Genomic DNA, 23,301 nt, shown 5'->3' on the forward strand with positions numbered 1-23,301 from the left:
CCTGAGCAGCAGAGAGGAAGAGGAGGAGGAGCAGACAGGTGGCCGGGGGCGGGGGTGTGGTGGCTCTGGAGAGGAGGGCTCAGAGAAAAGCAGGCAGGGCTGCTGCTAGGAGACGGCGTCAACTCACCAGCGGCAGCCCACACCTGAAGCACAGAGCTGTTTGCGAACCACAGCGAGGAGCAGGAAGGATGTCCCCTGCCTTTTGGAAGCCGTCCCCTCTACTGCTCACCAGAGGGCCCAGCCACATCCTGCTCAGGTTGGCACCCTTGGCAACCATGCCAAGGGACTCTTCCGTGCTACTGCTGCTGTTGAAATGAAGCATTGGTCCTGGGCGAGAGCATTCATTTACCTGCTGGGTCAACTCTCAGATTTTGACATGACAGGTAAGGCCTGGCATTTGTATGTGAGGCCCACGTTGATGAGAAACAGACACTTGAAGGTGGAACATCCCCCCCCCTCCCGAGCATCTGGGAACAATCTGGACCCCCTTTGATGTGGCTTCTGCCCTGGGCTTGGTCCTGATGGGCAACGTGTGCAGGAAGGAGGATGGGGGAGCGTGGCCCTGTGACTTCTCCTGCTCCTCCCAGGGGATTCTGACACCAGCATCAGCCACAGCCCTGCTGCCCTTCTGGACTAGCGGCCTGGCTGGGAATCAGCTGGCTGGCCCCACACTCCAGTCATCCTGCCCCCTCCCCACCCCACCCCACAGGGATTCTAGAAGGTGGTGCTAGGACACTTTTTTGCCTGCAGGTCTCCACTTTGTCCCCCAGGCTGCTTAACAGCTGCATGAAATCAGGGGGAGGAGCCCTGCCGAAATTCAGAGTGAGATGTCATTGGTATGCTAATGCCATCCCTTTCTATTGGAGCCATGTGAGGCAGGGATGTGCTGAGCAGCAGGAACCTTTGAGCCTGTAATGGGCTAGGTGATGCCTGATAGACTGCATGTCAATCTATACAAGATGGAGGTGCTATGGGTGAGTGGCTCACCTGACCGGGAAGGTGGTCCCATTTAAGGACCCCACCACCGAAGGATCCAGGTTGCACCTTGCTTTAGGGGCACACATGGCTTCAGTAGCACTAGAGACAGCATTGCCAGTTATTGGCACCTACAAACAACCTGAATTGGCTCCTGCCTCATCTTATACGTAGGGCTGCCCATGAACACGGTTCAACAACTTCACTTGGTCCACAACTTCACTTGGTTCAGAATATTGACTGGAACTGACCAGCTGGAACTATTTTTGCCCACAGGGAACATTTTTTCCTGGCTTCCAATTTGTTTCTGGGCTCAGTTCAAGGCACTGGGTTGGACCAATAAAGCTCTGAGCAGCACAGGATTGAGGCATCTGAGGGAGCTCCTGCTCCCCTCTGAACCTGACCATCCTTTAAGATTCACTCCAGGTATCCCTGACTTCAGAAGTGAGGCAGGTAGGGGACAGGGTCTTTTCAGTGATGGCCCCCTGCTGGTGGAATGCCCTCCCTGGGAGACTCTGCTGTCATCTGCTCCTTAAACTGCCTCGTCTTATTCACAGGGTGGTTTGTTTTGGGGTTGGGGTTGGGGTTAGCGTTTAATGGGCTCTTGATGCTGTTTTACTACTCTTATTGAGTTTTCATTTTTATTGTTTTGTGTTTTAAATCAATATTTTTAAAACTGCATTGTTTGCCATCATGATAAAAGGCAGACAAACAAATAGCAGAGAACAACAAAGGAGAGATCTGGGTTTAGATCTGGGGGGAACAGTTGAGTTCCTGTTGGAAATTAATTCGCTGCTAACATCCATTATTTCTATATCACTTGTGCGAAAGCTTCCCTCTGTGTTGTCCCCAACAAGGCAACACATGGCAGTGCCAGCCATCTCCGCATCCCTGCCAATGTTTGGGAGAATTGGGGGGTGGGGGCGGAGAGAGAGAGAGAGAGAGAGATTTAGGTCATGTCCCTCCCCCCCCCCCCGACCGGTTGTGGAGTTCCACTGGTGGAACCATCCATCCCAGTTGGAATCGCTTTGCAGGCAGCTGCCCCACATGGTTCTGGGGAACTCAGGCTGGAAACGGAGAGAGGAGAGCTGCCCCCTTGCTTGCTTCCCTCCAGTTGAGCAGCCTGGAATGGGAAGGCTTTTGCTGCCACCTTCTGGCTGCTTCGTGCTGCCAGCCCTTGCCTGAGGGATGGCCCTGTTTGCATGGAGTGGGAGGAGGCTGGTGGAAAATAGGAAGGGGACGGACGCACACACACAGACACAGACACAGAAACACACACACACACACACACACTTGCAGGAGGGAAATGGAGCCTGGCTGACCTCTTGGCCCACTTAGTGGGTACAGGGGTAGGGGTAGCTACCTGTGGAAGGGAGCGTGGCGAGAGGCCTGCTGTTTGCAGAACTAGAGGCCAGAGGCCGGAGCGGTGCTGCAGGGGCGGGGGGCAGTTTGGCCTTTAGGCAGAGGTCACCTTGGGAATGCTCTCCTCGGGGCTGCCCACGATGTTTTTGCTGCAAATGGCATCCACACCCCCAGGTTGAGGTGTATAGTCCGGTGGGCCATGCTCTGCTTCATGCCCAGGAAGGAGCTCTCCCTTAGGTCAGGGGGAAAGACTGGCCAGGGGCCCTGGCAGTCTCCGTTCACCCTCCCTGGGCTGGGGAGCACTCCCATGGGCAGCCCACGGACCTGCAGCCCCCAGTGCAATGCAAGCCCACTGCCCACCACCTCTTCCTCCTCTCGCTGTGCACTTGTGCTGGCGCCCTGTCTGGAGCACAATCAGGGTTTGGGGGGGACATTGGGGGAGATGGGCCTAATCCCATTGCCTTGGGCTCCTCCTCACGGATGCTGCTGCCAGCCCTGAGATCAGAGGCATCTTCTGCTGAGGGACAGAGGGGCAGGGCCCTCTGGGCAGACTCCGGGCAGGCCGATGCCTTGGGGTCCTGGCCGCTGTGCCCGAGCCTTTGGGCCCGTGTTTACACCAGGAGCTCTGGGGTTCAGAACCCCTCCAAGCCAAATGCACCTCCCCTTGTCTCTACTCTGGACCTTCTCATGGTTTAGTTCTCCTCAAGGTGCCTGGTTTTCCCTGGGCTCTCTTTGACCAGGGGTCTCTGATCTGGAGGGGGAGGGTGGAAGGTGCCTGCTGCTGCCCTTCATCCCCCACACATGATCTACACTGCAGCAGCCACCAGTGGAGGCATCCAGGTGCAACACTAAGAGTGAAGCCTCTCTGCATTAGGCTAAAACCAGGAGCTGCCTGGAGCTGCTCTCCTTTCCTGCTCCCCCCCCCCCCCCCGCAGGGCATTTAGTGCAGCATTGCCACTGGGGTTGCCTCTGGGCACAGTCGACACAGGCAGGCTCCGGTTGCCAGCTGAATGTCTGCAGCCCAGCAGTCAGGGGAGGCCAGGCGCCTTTGCCTACTATTTCCTGGTTCCTTTTGTTGGTGGCCTTTCTGTGGGTTCTGCGATCGTATTACTGCTCATTGTCCCGTCTCAAGTGTGTTGCACTTAGGTAGCACTCCTGGGTGCCCAAGGTGCCTCATGTATGCTATCCTCCTCTATTCCTCACAACAACCCTGTATTACTGTTCCCCTATTGCAAGGAGGGAGGGAGGGCGTGGGTCCACACATGTGCACATGGCGCCTGAGGAGCAGTGGCTCGCTGAGAGCTGCCTTGAGAATTCGTGGCAGAGGTGAGATTCGAATGGGAGACCTTGCAGCTCACGGCCACTACATTACATCTCCAAGTTCATCTGTAGCAACAAAAGGCACAGAGGCAGCTTACCCTGGAATATTAGGATATGTTGTGACCAGAGAATGGAGAGGTCACTGCCTGCCCCTGAGGCTGTGCATGACTCCAGCCTCAGAAGGGATCCCCTGGGCCACTGAGGCAGCACGCTGGGGATCTCCTCACACTGCCCTGGCTGGACCCTGCTGGCCTTGGCTGTACAGCAGCTGGAGGAGCCCTCAGGCTGAACTTTGGATCCCATGAGCTCTGGGCAGGGGGCAGGACAAGGGGCCCATAGCCTCTTTGCCAAGCCTCAGGCATCCGGGCGAAGGCTAGCAAGAGATGCAGTTCCAGACCAAGGAAGAGCAGGGCTGTTGGGGCTGGAGAAGGGAAGTCCTCCTGCAGCAGGACAGGAGAAGCCCACTGAGTTCCATGCTCAGCAGAAAATGGGTACCAGGAGAGGCCATGGATACTTCCAAGAAGGCAGGGGCCTCGCTCTCCCCCTCCCTGCACCTGGCTCAAAAGGAAGAGTTGAAGGGAGGGGCTCCCCCCCTGCTCTGCAGAAAGCAAATCCCTCCACCCTGTGCACTGACCATGTTTGCTGCCAGCCAGGACCCTCTTCCAGGCCCGGAGGGGCTCCACCACCTTCGCAGAACGACTAGCGCAGAAGCACCGCCATCGCCACTCCCCAGGGCGTCTGGAGGATCCAGGCTCCTTCAGTGGTGGCTGGGGGCCCAGCAGTGCCGGAGCACTATTCCTTCTCCTCACCGACTGCTGGGCGAAGACTCTCCAGTCGGTGGATCTGGCTTATGTAACCTGACACTCACCTGTCAGTGGCCACATCCTCACCTCCGGCATCCTCCTTGTGCAACCTGAGTGAGTGAGTGAGCGAGTGAGTCACCTACAGAGATTACTGGGAATGAGCGGCCCTGGGGCATGGAGCCAGGCAGGCGCCCCATCCCCTCCTGAAACACAAATGACACAGCCCTCCATCCCCAAGGGGGCTTGGAAGACTGCTTGGCCCCAAAGCAGTCACTGAGGTGACAAAACAGGGGTGGGGGGAGAGGATGGAAGAGAAGTCCTTCATGGGGGGGAGATGGGGGGAGCTAGGGGAAAAGCCACCTGGCAGCTTGGGCTCGTCTCCACAGACTGTGGCTCCAGTTGCAGCGCACTAGAGGTCTCCATGGCACAGAGGAAGGCGATCAGAGACTGACGGTGGTGAGCAGGTGGCCCCCTGGCCTGTGCCAAACAAGTCCCCAGCTGAGAGTCATTCTGCATCTGCACCCGTCCTTGTCCACGTCCTTCCATCCGGGTCCAGTCTGTGGTGGCAGAGGGCACGGAGGAAAGAGGGGAAGGCGCCTCTTCTGCTGTGGGCCCGGGGGCAGGACCCCCAGGAATGGGAGCACCTCTGCCTGCCCAATGCTGGCCTGGCCTGGGAATCAGCCTGGCCTGGGCCGAGAGCCTTCCATGAGGAAAGCAGGACTGGGTGGGCAGAGGGGCTGCGCGACGCCCTGCCCGACCTGGCGCTTGGGTGAGCTCTTGCTGGGCTCTCGGGGTCCCCCCCCCCCGGCTCAGCCTCCCCTCCCACCAGTACGCCCGAGAAGGGGATCTCAGGTGCCAAGCTGGCGAAGCAGGGGGTTGGACTCGATGGCCTTATAGCCCCCTTCCAACTCTACTATTCTATGATTCTCCGCTGCCACACACACCCTGCCCCCGGAGCTGGCGGGACAGCGTCTCCAGCTGTCAAGGCGTCGTGCTCCACCCCTGCCTGCCTGCGTGCCTGCCTGCCTGCCGTTCTTGGCTGCTTCGCACGTCAGCTACCAGAGCCGGGCCTCGCCTGGGCTTTGTCCCTAAAGCACAACCCCAAAACAGTCGCGCTACTGAAGACTGCCGGGGTGGGTGGGGGGACCGGGCCACTTTCCGGCCTCCTCCCTAAACTCCGCTGCCTGTCCAGGCAGCCACTCCGACCCAGCCCGCCTGCCCTTTCCGAGAAGGGAAGGGACGGGACGGGACGGGACGGGGAGGGCGGTGGGCTCCTGGAAACGCGCGCTTGCGCTGGGAGGCCTGCTTCGCCCACCCAGCTCGCGCAGGAGAGCGCGCAGGGAGCGAGGGGCCCCGCCGGCGTGCACGTGGGCGCGGGGCCCCGACCACCGGCCTGGCTGGGCATCAGGCGCTTGCCCAAGGCCCTCCTGCCTGCCCGATGCGCACAGGAGCAGCTCGGCGTCTCTGGCAAAACAGAGAGGACCTCTGGATGCCCCGGGCGTGGCGATTCCACCCCGGCTGACTCAGAGGACTGCGGTGCGGCAAGGAGGCCACTTCCTGGACGAGGCTTGCCGGGGGACGGAGCGGCGCTTTCCGCAAGCGTTTGCTCACCTGCCCGCAGGCACCGCCCCCCTCCCTCCCGCCCCCGTGGCCTCGACCTCCCAGCTCCAGAGCAGCGCAGATGCCCCCCGCCAGCCCGGCTCTTCCAGTGTCTTTTCCGGAGCCAAGGCGAAGAAGCGTCCGGAGCAATCAGACCCTCAAAAAGCGCCGGAGCCTGCGGTGGTGCCAGCCCCGACGGAGACCCGCTAAACCCGCAGGGCATCCGGAGGAAGTGCCGGGGGAGGCCGGCATGGAGGCCCATTGGGCTCCGCGGGGCTTGAGCGCAGCTACACGTTGTTGCTGGACGCTGTCCGCCCATCCGTGGCGGCGCAGATGTGGGCGTGTCTCTGCCGGGAGCGGAGCTGGGCCAAGTGCGCTGTGGGACTGGCGGATCCTGCCCCTTGGCGCCATGTACGCTGGCCTCCTCCTGTGGACTTGCAGCAGGGAAGGAGAAAGCAAGTTGTGGCAGGGGCTGAATCCCAGTTTTCTGGCCTTGATCACAGAATCACAGTAGAGTAGGAAAGGGCCTATAAGGCCATCGAGTCCAACCCCCTGCTCTGACAGGATGTCCACGCCTGGAAGACCACTGAGGTTGGGTCCAAGGTCAGAGCTGCTGCTGCTGCACTTCCCCCCCCCCCATGCAACACTGTCGATTTTTTTAAAGTGGGGAAAAGGTTCCGGGGAGGTGAGCCTCGGCACGGCACCTAATCCCAGGTACCAGCCAGTCAGCAATGGACACAGCTAGCTTCTGTTGCAAAGGGGCTGGATCAGCTTGCTGGACGTCTGGATAAAACCTGGCAGCCCCATCCTCTGTACGCTCTACCCTATCCGGGGCTAGGATAGCAACACCTGCAACTAGAACCTGCAACACACACACACACACACACACACACAGAGGGAGAGCTTGGCAGCTAAGATTGGCCCTTGGGCTCACCTTCCCACTGGCCACCTGCGCAGCTGTCGGTCCACCCGGAGGACCTGGCTCGGCCCACCCTCCGGCTGTTTCATGTGTGTGTGGCTGTGTGGTTCCTGCTTCTACTTCCACCTGGCAAAGCCACACCAGGCAGACTACTAGAGTGACTCAGTGTGTGTGTGTGTGTGTGTGTATTTTGCTTACACAACAGCAGGGAAAGAGGAAGTATCTGCTGTTCTGGGTGTGAATTCTGACATTCCTGTTGCGCAAAACAAAGGCAGGCTTGCTGGTGCCAGAGACGGAGACCTTGTTCTCAGGTGGTGCTTCTATTGGATTTTGCTGTTCCTTCATCTAAAATTCAAGTTTAACACATGCATGGGTGAGAATGTACCTTGGATTTAAAGGTCACTCTTTGTCCCATATTAATGATGCTTGTAATTATGCACAAAGAGTGTAGAAGAAGCTAAAAGGCACTTTGATTTTTGCCTGAAAATGACTGTCTTCAGCCTGGCAGACCTGTCATGCTGTGCAAACTGCCGTGGGATATCTTTATAGAATCACAAAATAGTAGAGTTGGAAGGGGCCTACAAGGCCATTGAGTCCAACCCCCTGCTTAATGCAGGAATCCACCTTAAAGCATCTCTGACAGATGTTGTCCAGCTGCCTCTTGAAGGCCTCTAGTGTGGGAGAGCCCACAGGGCAGCATATAGATGGCCTAAATAAACAGCTAGAGAAATCAAACATGGCAGATCTCCATGTGACAGGAATGAGTTCCACACAGATTCATTTCTGCTCTTAGACAGGTATTCCTGTGAGCCCAGACCAGGCGTGAGTCACTGGTGGTCCTCCCAATGTTTTAGCCTACAACTTCCATCAGCTCTAGCTAGCATGAGGGATGATGGGAGTTGTAGGCCAAAACATGGGGAGGACCACACCCCAGTGCAGATGTGGCCCTTGCTCCTTGGCTGAACCTTGGCTCCTGCATTCAGGCTCCACCACAAGGTGTTTGTAACCTAACCGGTCTACTGAACAGGATCATATGCTTCTCCCTGGCAGGGCTCCAAACCCAGGCCTGCAGCAGGCTTTCTGCCCTTGTCCAAGGGCAGAGGAGAAAGCCAGCCCAGGCTTTGGGCTGCACTCAGAAGACAGGGCACAGTTTGTTCCCTCTGCCTGAGTGGATCGCACTCACCACAGCTGATCTCTCTGCTTGTCCAACCTGCAGTGTAACACACGTTTGTGTCTGAATCAAAATGAAAAGTTAAACTCATGACAGGCTTTCTCGCACCCTTGCATGGCGGATGTCTCTGGCCTGTCAGTGTGTCATCTCCTGCCCGTGCTGCGGGGCCACCTGAAAAGGCTCCTTGTTGGGTGGAGAGCCGGAGAGACTGCCTCCCCCCAGCTAAGAGGGGGCTGCAGACAGAGGTGCCCTAGCAGGGCTTGGCTCTCCAGTGCTTTTGTTCACCTGGAACCTTTATGTGCCTGAGCCTCTCTTAATCAGAAGTCATCCCGGGGCTGCATCTGAGGCAGAGCGAAAACTCTGTTGCTCAACAGCATCAGCCTTTTGCCCCATGGGGGGATGAAAGCAAGAAGCAAGCATAGTGCATAGTGCAGCCCTTTGCAGAAGCTCACTCGACTGGGAAAGCCTGGGGCTGTTTCTGGAGAGGCTGGTGCAGCAGGAGCCCAATCCCTTCTCTGGCGGCACTTTGAAGTTGTAGCTGGGCACACAGGCCAGGCACCTGGGGGTGGGGGTGTTATTTCCCAGGCTGTTGTGATGAAGACACGGCTGCCCTTCGTTGCAAGAGCAACTTGTGGGGCAAAAGCTCACAGAAGCATGAAGGTCACCAGCCCTATCCTTGGGGTGTGTGTGTGTGTGTTTGTGTGTGCAATTGCACAAGGAGAGGCCAGAGCAGGAGGCCACGGAAACTCGTCCAGCTGATCTCCTGCCACTTCCACAGAGAAAAAAGGCTCTGGCCACTGCCTGATGGATCATGTTTCCTCCTCCTCCTCCTCCTCCCCCCTCCCCCCCAGCCTGGCCCAGAGAGTTGGGGCCGTGGAGCAGCCTTTGTGCACAGGAGTTTGCTTAGGAACGGGTTTGTCTGGCAGGACACCCCCCCCCCAATGGGCCTGTAGTTACCTCCGCTCTCCCATGGGCTCTGATTTCATAGGATGACTGGCAATTCGTCACGCAGGGCTGGTTTCACTGGTCCTGCCGGGGTGGCGCTCATTGTGCATGTGCTTGTCCTCGCCTGCCCCCAGCGGAACAAATATGGTTGGGGAAGGTGTGAGATGCCAAAAAATGCCAATTATTTGTCTTTGGGCCTAACAACACTCCAGCACAACACATAGTTAAACTATGGAATTCACTTTCACAAGGATGTTGGAGGTCACACCCTCACAATGTGCATTTCCCATGGTGGTTGCATGTCCATGCTTCCTCAAGTGGTGAGACATTCTGGGGCAGCAGCAGGCCCTGCATTTACTTTCCTGTGGCTTAGCTGAGAAACAGCACTGTCTGTCTGCTCCCAAGTGCAACTCTCCCCCCGTCGTTTCTCCTCACTATCCTCTTACGTCAGCCCCTCCCCCTTTGCTGGATGGTTCATCTCCCCAGGCTGTGATTACACAAGGAGTGATTACCACCCACCCGTTAGCTCCTATGGGGGACAAATGTGATTGCTTACTCACTTCGCAGGTTCTTTACACCTCCTCATCCCTCAGGTCCTTTCTCCTGCTTTGCAACCATTGTGGCAGTTTTTTTTCCTAATGAGGAAATTGGTTTTTACCTAGAAATGGTGGAATGAGAGCCGCCTAAAATCTTGCAATTCTGCTATACCACAGTGCCATCTAGTGGCTGTATCATGAAACATATAGACAAGTAGAGAAAGAAAGAAACCCCTGCCTCAGGGGCGGGGCGGGGCGGGGGGGGGGGAGGGACGGCAGCACATGTAAAGCAGCTGATCTTAATCTTGCAAAGAAGCAGAAGCCTCCGTAAAGATGTGGGATAAAAGCCTCATGTGGAAATGTCAAAGATATAAACAACACTTCCTTGAGGTGACAAATCCCAATTTTAGCTGACTTTTGTGTAAAAAAACCCCACCTATATAATTACATTTTTAGTGTTTTATTCTTTTACAAACCACCTGGGAATATGATTTGAGGGATTGTATGAAATATTTATAATAAATATATACCACATTTCTTCGATTCTAAGACGCACTTCCCCCCCCATATAAACATCTCTAAAAACGGGGTGCGCCTTAGAATCGCGTGTGCGTTTATTATTTCTTAGAATCAAAGCTTTTTTTCTGTTGGTGGTACTGAAATTAGTGGCGATGGTGTCTTAGAATCGAAGAAATATGGTAAATAAAATTAAAAAGCAGGAAACCCAGCAGCCCCTGATCTCCCCTTAAAGCCTTGGAGGCCTTTAACTTAGGTGCTGAGCTGAGCCACGTGGCTAGCGCTTCTTCCTTTGGCTAGTCTCCCATGGGTGGGTCACCTTTTCTCTTTCTCCAGGCAGAGAGCCCATCAGCCTCCTGGGCCTGGTCCTTGGCATCAGCCTCTCTCTCTTCATCCTGGGCATCCTGGCCTATGCCCTCGCCAGGTGGTACCGGGAAGGACAGTGCTGGCACAGTAAGTAGGCAGCGTGGTGATCCACTCCCTACGTGAGAGGCGGGTGAGTGGGGGTGGTAAGGCCTTGAGCCAGGTGGGCAGGGAAATGGATGCCCAGTTTGCCCAGGACAGGGCTGGGCTTCCACAGCTGCTGTGGGCAGGCACTGGGCCTGCCCACCATCTCCTGCTCAGCTGTGGACTTCCTTTCCGTCAGAAGGACATCTGTGGGAGAACCTTCTGGAAGACTGCCCTGTTTGGGGTCTAGCTTTTCACGGCTGAGCTTGAGGAGGTGAGCAGGAATGTTCATGGCCACACTTTACAGTCTTAGGAAATGAGGCTACTTCTGTTTCCCCATCTGCTTCCTAGCAAGCGAGCCAACCTCAGTCTCTCTTGAAGATAAAACATGTAAAGTCTTTCTGCTAAGGAGTCCTGACGACTGGCCGCTTCTGACAAATTGTCTGGTGAAATCTTACCATCAATGTTTAGCAGCCCCAAGGCTGGCAAAGGAGGAGGAGGAGGAGGAGGAACAGTGGCGCAAGCAGCAAATGTTCCACTACCCAGCTGTGAGAGCCGAGCAGGGCTCCGTCCGGCTGTCAAAAGACCAGTGGCGACAACAGGGAAACTTCCTCCTGGTCACGCCGCTCTGCTGGGACTGACTCACCTTGGGGGGATTTGCCTGCCTGCCTGGGTATTTTTTTTAACCTGGCAAGTGGAGGATGGAGAAGCTGAGCCACGTAGAGATGGGGAGGTTCCCACAAAATTCCCAGGACTGTCTGGGGCCATCTGAGGTTCTGGTGCTTTTCATTGTGAAGTGGTCCATGGCTGAAACCAGCAAGTTTCAATCATGCAGCCACATAACTGTCCTGTCCCTCCCTGGCTGGTTGGCCCGTGGGCCTGTGTCCTGAAGAAGGGTTGCATCTGTGACTGCTGTGGCTCAGGGCCTCTTCTTTTCTCTTCCAGGGCCTAATTTTGTCTTCAACCTTTACCACATCCGGTAAGTAAAAAATGTGCACCTGCACCCACCTGCGCAAGCACCCCCACCCACCCACCTCCACCCCATACTGTATTGCAAGCCTCTCTGGCCCTTGCATGAGCCATGCTCGTAGAATTTGACTATGTGCCTACTGCTGGCCCATGCAGGTTGCCCCTGGCTCCTCTGCAGGTGGGGCATTTGCCATCAGGCAGAGGGAGGTGGCTGAGTTGGGTTTCAGGAAAGGGCAGCAAACATTGGATAGTTCACTAATGATAATTCTGGGATGTTTGCTGCCCAGGTGGCAGGGGTGGGGGGGAGAGGCACTCGTGGGATTTTCTGCCCCAGGTGCCAAAGTAACTCCTTAGGTTGGCCCTGAGACAGGGAGGAGGGAGAGGATGGGGAGCCCTTGAGGAGCAGGGCCTCCAAGCTGGCCACACCTGCCTGAGGGTGAGTCTCTGCAGTAAACCCAGGCAAGAGCAACTGCGGCTACGACTCAGCCCTCTGGGAGGCTTAAGACCTTGTGTTCCCTTTTGTCAGCCGAGGATGGTTTAACGCAATGCACCATCTTTACCTGGGTTGCATCTCTGCCCAATGGCAAAACTACCATCTGTTGCAGGCTTCCCCAAGCTGATGCTCTCCAGGCATTTTGGACTTCAAATCCCATCAGCCCCAGGCAGCATGGTCAATGGTCAGGAATGCTGGGAGTTGTTGCCCCAAACATCTGAAGGGCACGAGTAGCTGGGGAAGGTTGGTCTACTGGTGTGTGTGTGTCAAGGTGCTTTAGGCCAGGAAAGAAGAGGAGCTCCTCCATGGCTCCATCCAGCCCATCAGTCTGTCTGTCTGTCTGTCTGTCTGTCCTTGTCACTTTTAGGAACCTGAAATCTGTGCAGGTGGAGCTGGCCCCTCCCTTCACCATCAGCGGCTCCATGCGCGAAGCAGGAGGGAGCTACATGCGCTTCCACGACAGTGCCACATAGGACTGGGAGCTGCGCCATCGCCCCCTTCTTCCCCAAGCGTGTGCCAGCCATCTCTGGGGCCAGTTTGGAAGCTGCCATGTGCGGAGGTGTTGGGCAGCTGCTCGGGCAGGGGCAGCGTGGGCTGTGGCCTTTCCCCTGAGGGTGGAGCTGGCCCAACCTCCTCTCTTCACAGTTGATGTGGCCCAAGTGTTTTTCCCTGTGTAGTTTTGAAGGACCTTTTGAGCTGCTCTTGGCACTTTGTAAGAGGCAGCACTCCCTTGAAGTAGCCTCCAAATAACCATGAATGAGGAGACGGGCCTCCTGGCTGCTTGAGGACACGGACCAGAGCCGCTGGGTAGTTCTGGGCAGCCATGCCTGGAACCAGATAAGACCAGAGATGTATAGTCCACCCCTCTCCGGATCTGTGTGGCTGCTCTGTGTGGCAAGCTGCAGAATTGCAGGTCGTAGCATCTGCTTATGTCGGTAGTTCCCTCAGGTTCATGCCTGGCCCCAGGCTGCCCATTGGGACAGGAAGGGCTATAAGAAGACTTCCTGTTTCCATTGAACCACACCTGAGCAGCACGGCCTTCTTGAGTTCTGGTGGGTTCCCAACTATCCTTTGGTCCAGCCCCACTGAGACTAGAGGAAGCTCTGTCCCGTCCCACCCCATGGGAGGGTGGGCAGCTGTGGTGTGGTGGCTCTGCTTTTCAAAAGGGCCCAGGGCAGCTCCTGGCACCTCCCATTAAACCAGGCCATGGATAGCAGTGCTGAGACCACACTTCCCACTCCAGCCCACTCTAGCCACCCAGGTCTGCTCTGGTCTGGGGGTCATCCTTGGCTTTGCAGAAAGTGCCAGCTAGGAGCCCCTTTGCCTTGGGAGCCTCCTCAGAATTGCTGTAATGGCCCCTCCATAAGCCCCACTCTGGGAGGGTGAGCTTGGTGGGAGTCCTGTGTGACTCTTGACAGTTCAGTTGAGGCTGGAGGCTCAGCTCAGGGGCCACTTCCTGAATGGGTCTTTGCATAACATGCAAACCAACTTCCTCCATTGCACTGTGTGTTAATTGGGGAAATGCGCATGGCTGTGGAGTTTCTTCTTGGCCACTTCTGGAGCCCCTTGTTTAGAGGAAGTTCACTTCCAGGTTATTAATAAAACTTTTAGCTGGAAAGTTTTATCTGGGGAGGTTCATAAGAAGTTGTGGCTTGCCAGGCCAGTGGAAAGGAGCAAAGCCTCCCCACTTCCCGTGTGAGAGAGTGCTGGTTGGGGCCAGTCGCGGGACTCAGCCTGCAACCTGCTTCTTTGGGGAGCTGAGAAACCACAGGACTGTGAGAGGAAATGCCTTCTCTCCCACCCACCCCGCCCTCACCAGTCTCTGTTCTCACTCGAGAGAGCAGGCCCAAGGCAACAACAGCATGCAATGAGAAGTGAAGGCGAATCCTCTCAGAGTTTTAAAGATTTCAAATCCATCTTGAAAAGCAGGGGAACATCATCAATAGGACAAGACGCAACCAGGGGGCTGCCTAGATGCTCCAAAATCCCCGCCGTGGCTGTGCGTTGGCACCTTGTCAGTTGTATGGTGCAGCTGCCGGCTTGCAGCCATCGTGGGGATTTCCCGGGAAGCTGCAAGGTAGAAGCAGTCAGGGATTTCCTTTTTTTTTTGCTAGAGCGAGGCAAATATGTCGCATTGGCCATCTGACCTTGCTCTGGCACAGTGGCGGAGGCGTTCCCGGGTGGGTGGTTGCTGCCTGCCAGGGCAGGGGCAGGAGGGGGGCTGGTGAGCCAAATGGCCTTCAGAAAGCCCGTGTCCTCCCTCTGCGTCAGGATTACCCGCTGCCACCCTGCAGCAGAGAAAGTGCAGGGTTTCCTTAAATGTGGCGGCAACTTGGCACAGACTAGGCAGAGCTCAGGCTGTGAATTTGGCCCACGGGGTGGAGCCCATTCCTCATGCCAGAGCAACTCCGCCCTCAGGATGGCCATGGAACTGCCTCCCTTGGAGACTGGAGGCTGGGCTCAGCTGGACACCTGTGGGTCAGGCTGCTGGTCAGGCTGGGGTTGCTGCTTGCGCTTCAGAGGAGGGCTTTGGAGCAGCTGGTCATTGGGCTGATGGAGGGCCAGAAATTATGGACAGGATGGAGAACAACAGTGCTGGGACTCCCCTGCAGGGCCCTTGCCACCCACCCCACATGCACACTTTTGAAGGCTCCCTGGTGAAACGCTGAAGGCCCAAATTCACATAGGCACAAAACTGAGTTCAAGAATATAGCCAGACTTTAACAAGAATTTAACAGTAATTACTGCTAATTGTCTTAACCAAAAAGAAAAAAAGAGGATCCCAGTCTTCAGGGGTGGCTTCATTCAGAGCCAGCTGCAAAGCAAAACCGCACTGTGATAACCAAGGGAGGGACTTTCCTTGCATAAACACCACCCCTGCCCTGCTGCTTTGGCTCGGGGGCTGGCAACGCAGGTTGCAGCAGAAGGAGGTGGTGGTGGTGGTGGAGGACCAGGCTGCATGACTTCAGCCAGTATCTGAACTCCATGCCGCCAGAAAATCAGGAGCACAAGGAAAGGGCTAGGATGGAATGCTTCTCCCTGAAGTGCTCCCATACTCTTTGCAGGTAGAGGTTTCTTTTTAAATGCATTAGGCATGTTCCAAATTGGTTTCCCCACCTGCCCTCTGAAGCAGTACAGTCTATCCTGCCATCTCATTCTGCCACCCGTGCAGGCTCAGGTAATCACTGCCACAAAATGCAGGGGTGGCCACCACTTGGACAGCTTTAAAAGGAGAGGAGACAAATTCATGCAGAAGGCCATCATCAATGGCTACTAGTCACAGTGGCTGTATGCTGCCTTCAGTATGGCACAGCTTGGTCTTTCAGCCATTGGGGAACATAAGCAGCTGCAGTCATGTCCTGTTGTGGGCTTCCCAGCAGGGCATCTGGGTGGTCATTGTGGGAACTGAATGCTGGACTAGATGGATTCCCTTGGGTCTGGCTCTTATGTTCTCATCTACCCCTTCAAACTGGGGCAAAAACTTGCCTTTGAACATGATCCCAGAGGGAGGGAGGTGGCTGTTAGCCAATTGGGACAAGAATAAGGCAGTGGTCCCCATCCTCTAGGTATCAGTGGCAAAAGAAGTCACCCGTGGCTGTGGGGGCACAACCTAGGCAGGGCCTCCAGGCTGGCAGCTTCCTCTCCTGACAACCAACGGAGCCCCTGGGCCGCTGCCACTGCTGCCCCCCTGCCTTTGGCTGCCTCTTGCCAGCCAGTTCTGCAGCAGGCAGGCAGTGTGGTCAGGGGGTGAGGCATCTCTGCCATTGAAGCCACAACAGCCGGCTCATCGATGGCTTTATTCCAACATGAAGCTCTCAAGTGGAACGTGGCACAATATTATTTTATTAAATACACTAAATGCATTGATGAAAGCCTTTCACCCTTCAAGTAGCTTTAGAAAATAAATACATAAATACATAAATACATAAATAAGTCAGTTTATACAAACATTTCAGACACATATGACTTTCCTGCTGTCTGAGCAACTGTCATCATCATCATCATCATCATCATCATCATCATCATCATCATCTCCACTACCACCATCAAACATGGGTCACTAAATGTCCTCCTAAAAGGAACATGGCACCTTGTGGCGTGGGACTGGGGTGGGGGCAAGGCTTAACGGGATGAAGACCCCCGCTTCAGGTGGCAGAGTGGGAGGAGCAGTGAATTGCACTGCTCCCCCAGCCAGGAGGGCCCGCTGCTGCCTCCAGAGGTGCTGCAGAGAAGTCCCCAGCTGCTTCCCCACTGAGGCATCTGCTGCAGTGGGACTGTGGGGCCATTGGGATCTCCAGAGCCGCTGGGCACTTGGCAATGCTAGCGGTGCTCTGGAGAGCCCCGTCCACTTCCCTACAATGGCAAATGCTGGAGCAAGAGCAGAGCCAGTGAGGGTCTCCAGGGAAGCCGCCCACCCTACGGAACAGAGGATAGCCACCCACTGGTTTGCACCGAGCATCCTCTCAGTGAGATCCAGTTGGTGGGTGGGTGGGTGGGCAGGCTCTCCAGAGATCCCTGGTAGGAAGGAGAAGGGGAAGGGGGCGTGACAAGGGAAGGGGAAGGGAGTGGGGGGGGACATGACGCAGGAAAGAGAAGTGGAGCTTGACACAGTAAAGGGGAAGGGGGCAGAAGGCTTCAGTGGGAAGAAGGGGTGCGATGCGGGGGCGTCAGCACATGTTCTCTCCCGTCTCACACTTAGAAAGATGGAAGTCCAGCTTGCAATCCATCTGGAACAGCCCTCCCATGTCCAGGGCTCATCCAGCTGCTTCAGCTTTCCTCCTTGAGTGTCAAATCCAGGCCGGTTGTTTATGGGGGTGGGGGGTGGGGAGCAACCAAGCAGACCAGGTCATTTCTGTCTCTGAAGCTCAACAGGGCGGGTGCCTTTCCAAGCCTGTGTGGGAGCCCTGTCAGAACACTTCTGGCTGTTGCTCTGAGCGCTTTGGAGGAAAGCAGAGACACAATGCAAAGAGCTCTCTCTGTGTGTGTGTGTGCGTGTGTGCGTGCGTGCGTGCATCCCGATGGGCCAGGCCTGCCGAGAACCTGATGGGCCCGCCCTGCCCTCACCACCGTGGAGAGGGCCCCACTGATGTGCAAGCGGTTCTGCCTTCTCCTGCACTACCTACAGCTGCCTCTGGTGGCTTCTCCAGACTTGGTCTCCACTAAAATGTGGGGTATTTGGAAGCTGCAGCTCTGCCCATCTAAGGGAAGAGGTAGTTCAACGGGGTCAGCCAGAGTTTTTCCTTTGGACTGCCCCCTCGCCTATTTCGCAGGCCCGGCACATGGCTCTTCTCACACTCAGCGCCGTGGAAGGGTCAGGATGCTGAGATCCAGGCTCAGCTGCGTGCCTGTGTGCAAGAGGGAGGCGATGTGCAGAGAAGTGCCGGCTGGCTCCTGCTCCGAGAAGCCCAGTGCCAGGAGGCTCTTGGGGATTTCCAAGGTCCCCGAGACATCCAGGGACAGGCTGGCTGGGAAGTGTCCTTTCCCCAGGTCCGTGCTGCCAGGAGTGTCCTCGGCGGGAGCTCTGTCCCCAAGGGCAGAGGGAGCACCAAGGGAGGCCTGCTTCAGGTAGCCAGTGACCAAGCCAAGCTCAGAATGGGCCATGCCGGCTGGAGGCCTGGGGCTACTCACCACCTCCACGGAGCCGCCCAACTGCTTCTGGTACCCAGAGAACTGTGTCTGGGGCTGCAGCACTCCCTCTGCCTCCGAAGCCCCCTGCAGCCACTGGTCCTCCATGCAGCCATCTTCCTGGAGGCCTCCATCCTCGCTGCTGCCCAGCGACAGCCTCCTGCAGCCCAACAGGTGGCTCAGGCTGCCCAAGGGCTCTTGTAGGCAGATGCCGCTGTCGGTGCTGCAGCTGCTGCTGACGTCCATGAGCCCCTCCAGCCTTGTGCCCTCTGCCAGCCAGGCGGGCAACCAGCCACTTTGCTCCAGACATGGTGGCTGTGGTGCAGCTCCGGGGCTGTGGCTCCCGGTGCTGGAGCGGCTGTGGTCCTTCAGCCCCACGAAGGAGAGCTGCTGGATGGTGTCTGCCTCCACGTGCAGGACCACGTCTTTCATCCCATGGGGGGAACGTTCCTTCGGCAGCCAGGGAGAGCGGCCGTTCAGCAGAGATTGCTGGCAGCCAAAGAGAGAAGAGGCTGGTGAAGTCTTTCTGGCCTCCCTGCACAGCTCCACACTGTGGGGGCCACCGCTGGTCACTCCATAACCAGCCCTCAGAGACCAAAGTGGGGAGACTTGGCACTGTCCATTCCCCCCCACTGCAGTTCTCTCCCACCAACTGGGGAACAGACACTCCCCCTGCCCCCACAGCAGAAGGAAGGCTTCAGGCAGTGGAGCATCAGCAGGCCTGGGTCCTGGGAGCCTGGCTTTCAGCCCGCCTCCCCCGCCCCACCCCAGCTGGGCACTCCTATGGTTGTGTATGGGGCACTAAGTCTCAGCCTGCAAAATGGGAGTAGGAGCAGCTTCTTTTACAGAACTGGTGTTTGTGAGAATAACTTGCCCCACAAAGATCTGGTCTTGATGTGCACCCAGAGGAGAATGGGCAGAGCCCTGACCCTCTGAGCAAACAGGTGGGCAGTGGGAGGTGCAGAGAGACCCTGCAGGTAGGGTCTCTCTGGTGGCCCTTGACCAAAGGGCAAGGGGCAATGGAGGAGGCAGCTTTCTCTTCAGGATTTCCCTGAGGCTGAGGAAGGTGCCCCAGGATGCTGGCACCACCTCAACCGGCCCAGCCCTGCCCAGGGGAGGAAGTGGCAGCTGACTCTGGGTGGGAGCACTTACCAGCACATTTGGAGTTTCTGTGGGCTTCTTCACATAGGCACAGGCCAAACGCAAGACCAAACCCAAACCCAGGACTCCAAGCACTGCCAGGCTGAGGAGGGACAAACTGGGGGTAGCAAGAGTGGCTCCTGCACAGTCTGCAAAGGAAGAGCCCCCCCCCACATCATAAGGGTCATTTGCCTGCATGGCCAAATCACACCTGCCATGGTGGTGGTGGTTATGTTCTCATGTGCTGCCGCCGGAGGGGCTGTGATCATAGAATCATAGAATAGCAGAATTGGAAAGGGCCTACAAGGCCATCGAGTCCAACCCCCTGCTCAATGCAGGAATCCACCCTAAAGCATCCCTGACAGAGGGTTGTCCAGCTGCCTCTTGAAGGCCTCTAGTGTGGGAGAGCCCACAACCTCCCTAGGTAAATGGTTCCATTGTCGTACTGCTCTAACAGTCAGGAAATCTTCCCCTGCAGGGGAACGAGGGCCACAGGGGCAACCTTGTGAAGGGAGCAGGCACACCGGAGGGTCAGAACTACCTGGGGAATCAGTGGCAGGAGTGGAGACAGTATGGCCGCACCTGCCACTGCTCCCCTGCTCCTGGCTCTGCCCCCTTCTCCTCCACCTCTGGTCTTTAAGGCTAGCAGGAACACAAGCAATTTGTGCCCGATGGATATGGGCCGATGTGCAGGGACCCAGGAAGCTCTGCCTTCCATTTATGGAGAAGGGCTGGAGCTCCGTGGCAGACCAGCTGCTTTGTGTACAGAAGCTCCCATCCCCCATCCCAGGCAGGCTCTCCCGGTGAGGCTGAGAAAGTCCCCGTCTGAAACCCTGGAAAGCCACGGCTGCCAGGCTGTGTCCCACACAGCAGCCACTGCCACGACCAGTCATGGCCGCACCACTGCAGGCCCAGCGCTTTTGAGGGTTATGGGGGAGCATTTCTCAGCAAAAATGTTGGGAACCCAGTGGTATGGCAGCAATGGGTCTGCAAAACTTCCTGCCCCTCGGTGAGGCCACATGTGGCCCGTGTCTTGCCTACCCCTGCTATGGACAAGGGTCAGACCAAGACAGCCTCCATTGCTGGTGGCATGAGAAATGGCAGCGGCGGGTGGGGAGAAACACCCTTGAGTGCAGGTGCTACAGAGGAAAAAGAATGGCTACTGTCTACATGGCCAGCATTAGCCAATGGGATGTGCCCACTGCGAACCCCCACCTCTCTGGGGGGTTTCATCTCAGCCCTACCTGTCCTTCCCTCGTCCTCCATGGCCTGCCCCTTCTAGGATCAGCCTGTCGTCATCCAGGACGCTCTCTGTCGCAGGGGGCTGGGAGGGACAGGGGGAGGGAGGGACAGGGGGGAGGAAGGGAGCCCCCCCGCTATGCCAGGGAGAGCAGGGCCAGATGTGGGGGTAACGTGTGGAGGGCCTGCAGCCTCACCTTCCAGCGGGGGGGTCAAGATGCACTGCTCCTCTGTCCGCGTGGTAGGATTGGGCTGGGAGGCCACGTGCGGCTCCACGCTGATGCAATAGCACTCGCCTGGCAGCAGCGATGGCAGGTCAAACTTCAGGCCGGTCGCCACATGCACGGCCTGCAGAGCCAAGTGAGGATGGTCAGGCTGGGCACAGCCTGGCTGAAGGGCAGCTTTTAGCACTGGCCACCAGGGGGCATCTGGCCAAGAGCAGAGCAGAGCACTGCCGTGAACCAAAGGGCCTAGTTAGCCCTTCACAACGTTCCCACAGCATGTCAGTGAGTAGGAGGCCGGCCGGGGCTTCCAATGGGAAGAGAAGAAGAGGGCGCCTAGGACGGGGCCCAGGGCAGAGGCTACACTCCCCCACACCCACACAAAGGGAGCGCTCTGGGAGATGGCCACCCCTGAGGCACAGTGCAGTGGAAGGAGAGATGGGTGTCAGAACTGCAGCTGGCCCACTCCCCTTCCCAGCCCAGCCCAGCCTTTCTCTTGGGGTCTCTTCACCTGGGGTCCACCACAGGCTCACCTGAGCATTGTTGGAAACCCTGCGGATGTGGGCATGGTATTCCCTGTGCCCAGTGTGGATGTCTTCATAGGTGATGTTGTCCCATGGGCTGATGGGAAGCTGGAGAGACACCTGGATTGTTCCGCCCTTGAGAGACAGGCTCATGTTGGACAAATACAGAGTTGCTGGGGAAATAAACCGCAAAGAATTCATGGGCATTTAAGTTCCACCTGGAATTTATTAGGAACATCAGAAGCTGCCTTCTTCCCAGTCAGACCTGGCTTGGTCCATCCAGCCCAGTATTGTCAACACTGACTGGCAGCAGCAGCAGCTCCTCTCCTGGGTTGCAGGCAGGGGCTGTCCCAGCCCTACCTGGAGGTGCTGCCTCTGCAGAGGGGGCCTCCACCCCCCAGCTGGGCTTCCCACCCCTCTGTGCCCACCTGAGTGGCCGTTTGAGGTGAGGAAAGTGTCCCTACTTCCAGGAGGCACCTTTGCCCCCTCCCTTCCCACACAGACGTCTGTGTGTATAGGGGAAACGGGGCCAGGAGTGAGTCACTCTTTTCAAATGTGGCAGCCTGGCTTGAAGCTAGAAAAGCAGAAGAGCAGCTCCCCACCCCCACCCCATGGTCCAGCCACTTCATAGCTCCCCCACCCACAGCTAACGCCCAAACGGTTTTCCAAGTGTTTGGGAAAGGGTTAGGAAGCCGCTAGGTTACTCCACAGCTGGGGGAGGGTGGTGGGTGGGGAGGCTGAACACCCACCCTACAAATGGGAGGATGACGAGATGGGGTGGTGGGCACACCATCTCCTTCCAGACAGGGCCCTGTCTCCTTCCAGACGTGTTCTTCAAAAAGCTAACTGGCCTTGTTGCTGCTGCTACTGCTGTTACTGCTTCGGGGCGGGGGAGGCGTCCTACCTTCCTTCAGCACGAAGACGATCGGCTGGGTCCAGCTGGAGGTGCGGCCGCTGGCCACGGCCCGGACCCTGGCCAGGTAGCGCCACGAGGGGTCCCGCGTCTCGTAAGAAAGGTCGCAGGAGCGGCGGGCGATGCGCGTGCAGTTCGGCGCGGGGGTCCAGCTGCTGTTGCCGTACCTGCCGGGAAGACGAGCAGAGCGCCTGAGCGGGCTTGATGCAGGCGGAGACCCCCACCCCACCCCCACCCCTCCTGCCCCCCCCGCGCCGTCTCTTACCTCCGGTACTGGACGTCGTAGAGGAGGCGACCGGCGGGGCGGGGTCCGGTGCCCGGCGGCTCCCAGGACAACACGTGTTGGAAGAGGCGAGCCTCCTGGAATCCCGCGTTCGCGGGCGGCGCCGGGACGCCCCCTCCTGCAAAGACACGCGGCGGGAGGGGCCGTTAGGGCGCCGCTCTGGGCGCCGCCGGGCGCGGAGTGTGGAAGGAGAGCCGCGTCCCCAGCCCCGCCGCAGAGGGCGAGGCCGCCCAGCGCGTGGAGCGGCTCCCCGCCCGCCCGCCTCACCGCACCCACCGTGTCCGCGTAGGCAGCGCGGGAGCAGCAGGAGCAGCAGCGCAGCCAGCAGCATCGCGGCCTCCGCGCATTGCCCGTCCCGTCGAGGCGGCCGCCGAAGAAGGACTGAGGCGCGCTGCCCGGAAGGGGGAAGGGAGGCCGGTGGGCGGGGAGGGGCGTCGGCGTCGGCGTCGGGCCGCTTTCGCTTCCTCAGGGCATTCCCCGCTGGCGCCGGGCCCTGGGGGATCTCCCGCCCGGGCCTCCCCGGGAGAGCGCCTCTTCGGTGGGACTGGAACCCCACCCCACCCGGGCAGAACAAGAGTCGAAGGAGCCCCCTCCCCGTCGTATTTACAAGGGGCATTGCCCCCTCCCGGGGGGGGGGCTGTCTGGCGCCTCGTCGGTTGCCAGGAGCGAATGCTGCGAATTCGCGGGGGGGGGGCATTGGGGGGGAAGGAACGCACATTCTCAGGTTTCCAATAAGGCCAGGTGTGTGTGTGGGGGGGGAGGTGTTCTCGACCCGCGGCCGCCAGCAGAAGTACAGACGATTGTCAGCAGGACGGAGACCCTTTCCCACAAGGGCGGGGTCCTAGCTTTGGGGCTCTTTTCTTCCGTTTTAGTGAAGGGGGAGGCCTTTCCAGGGAGGGCGGATAGAGCGTTATAAAAGTAGCTGAAGGGAGCGGGGTGGGAGAAAGGTCCCCTTCTCTGCCTCCCCCGTTCCCTGACCCTCATACGTGCTCGAAGTGGGGCGGGAAGGCGGTCAAGTAGTGAAGCTGACCAGCAGGTTACTGAAGGCCGGCCAAGGCAGGGGCTTCCGAGGGTGGACGTGGCCCTGGAGGGGAGGGGCTCTGCCCGGGGAGCCTTGAACAGGGGGTCAGACCAAGTCGAAGAGGAGGGGCGCGCGTCTCTCAAGGGCTTTGATTCTCCGTGGTCGCCAACACCAACTGGCGGGGGGGGGGGGACAGCAGAAGGGGTCCTTCCTTGCTCTCCATGCTGACTACGGGTGCCAAGATTTGGAGGCCAACCTCGGGAGGGCTGCAGTTCTCCCA

At 57.8% G+C, this 23,301-nt stretch overlaps 1 protein-coding gene across 1 annotated transcript; it reads right to left on the reverse strand.

Annotated features, from left to right (window-relative positions):
* Positions 1-17,319: 17,319 nt before the first annotated feature.
* On the reverse strand, positions 17,320-22,355 carry IL10RA (interleukin 10 receptor subunit alpha). The gene is made up of 7 exons (XM_063139166.1): positions 22,277-22,355; positions 21,983-22,118; positions 21,709-21,884; positions 20,814-20,977; positions 20,257-20,407; positions 18,833-18,969; positions 17,320-18,169 (listed from the first exon to the last, which is right to left on the reverse strand). The coding sequence occupies exons 1-7, from the start codon at positions 22,329-22,331 to the stop codon at positions 17,351-17,353; spliced, it is 1,638 nt and encodes a 545-aa protein (XP_062995236.1). The 5' UTR covers positions 22,332-22,355; the 3' UTR covers positions 17,320-17,350.
* Positions 22,356-23,301: the final 946 nt, after the last annotated feature.

Source organism: Elgaria multicarinata, chromosome 12 (assembly GCF_023053635.1).
Source record: "Elgaria multicarinata webbii isolate HBS135686 ecotype San Diego chromosome 12, rElgMul1.1.pri, whole genome shotgun sequence".
In the NCBI taxonomy this organism is placed as follows: Eukaryota; Metazoa; Chordata; class Lepidosauria; order Squamata; family Anguidae; genus Elgaria; species Elgaria multicarinata.

Coding starts and splice junctions, on each gene's coding strand:
- IL10RA (XM_063139166.1), bottom strand. CDS start 22,331: ATGCTGCTGGCTGCGCTGCTGCTCCTGCTGCTCCCGCGCTGCCTACGC. Junction 22,119..22,276: donor GCGCTGCCTACGCGGACACG/GTGGGTGCGGTG, acceptor GTGTCTTTGCAG/GAGGGGGCGTCCCGGCGCCG. Junction 20,408..20,813: donor GGGTTTCCAACAATGCTCAG/GTGAGCCTGTGG, acceptor TTGGCTCTGCAG/GCCGTGCATGTGGCGACCGG.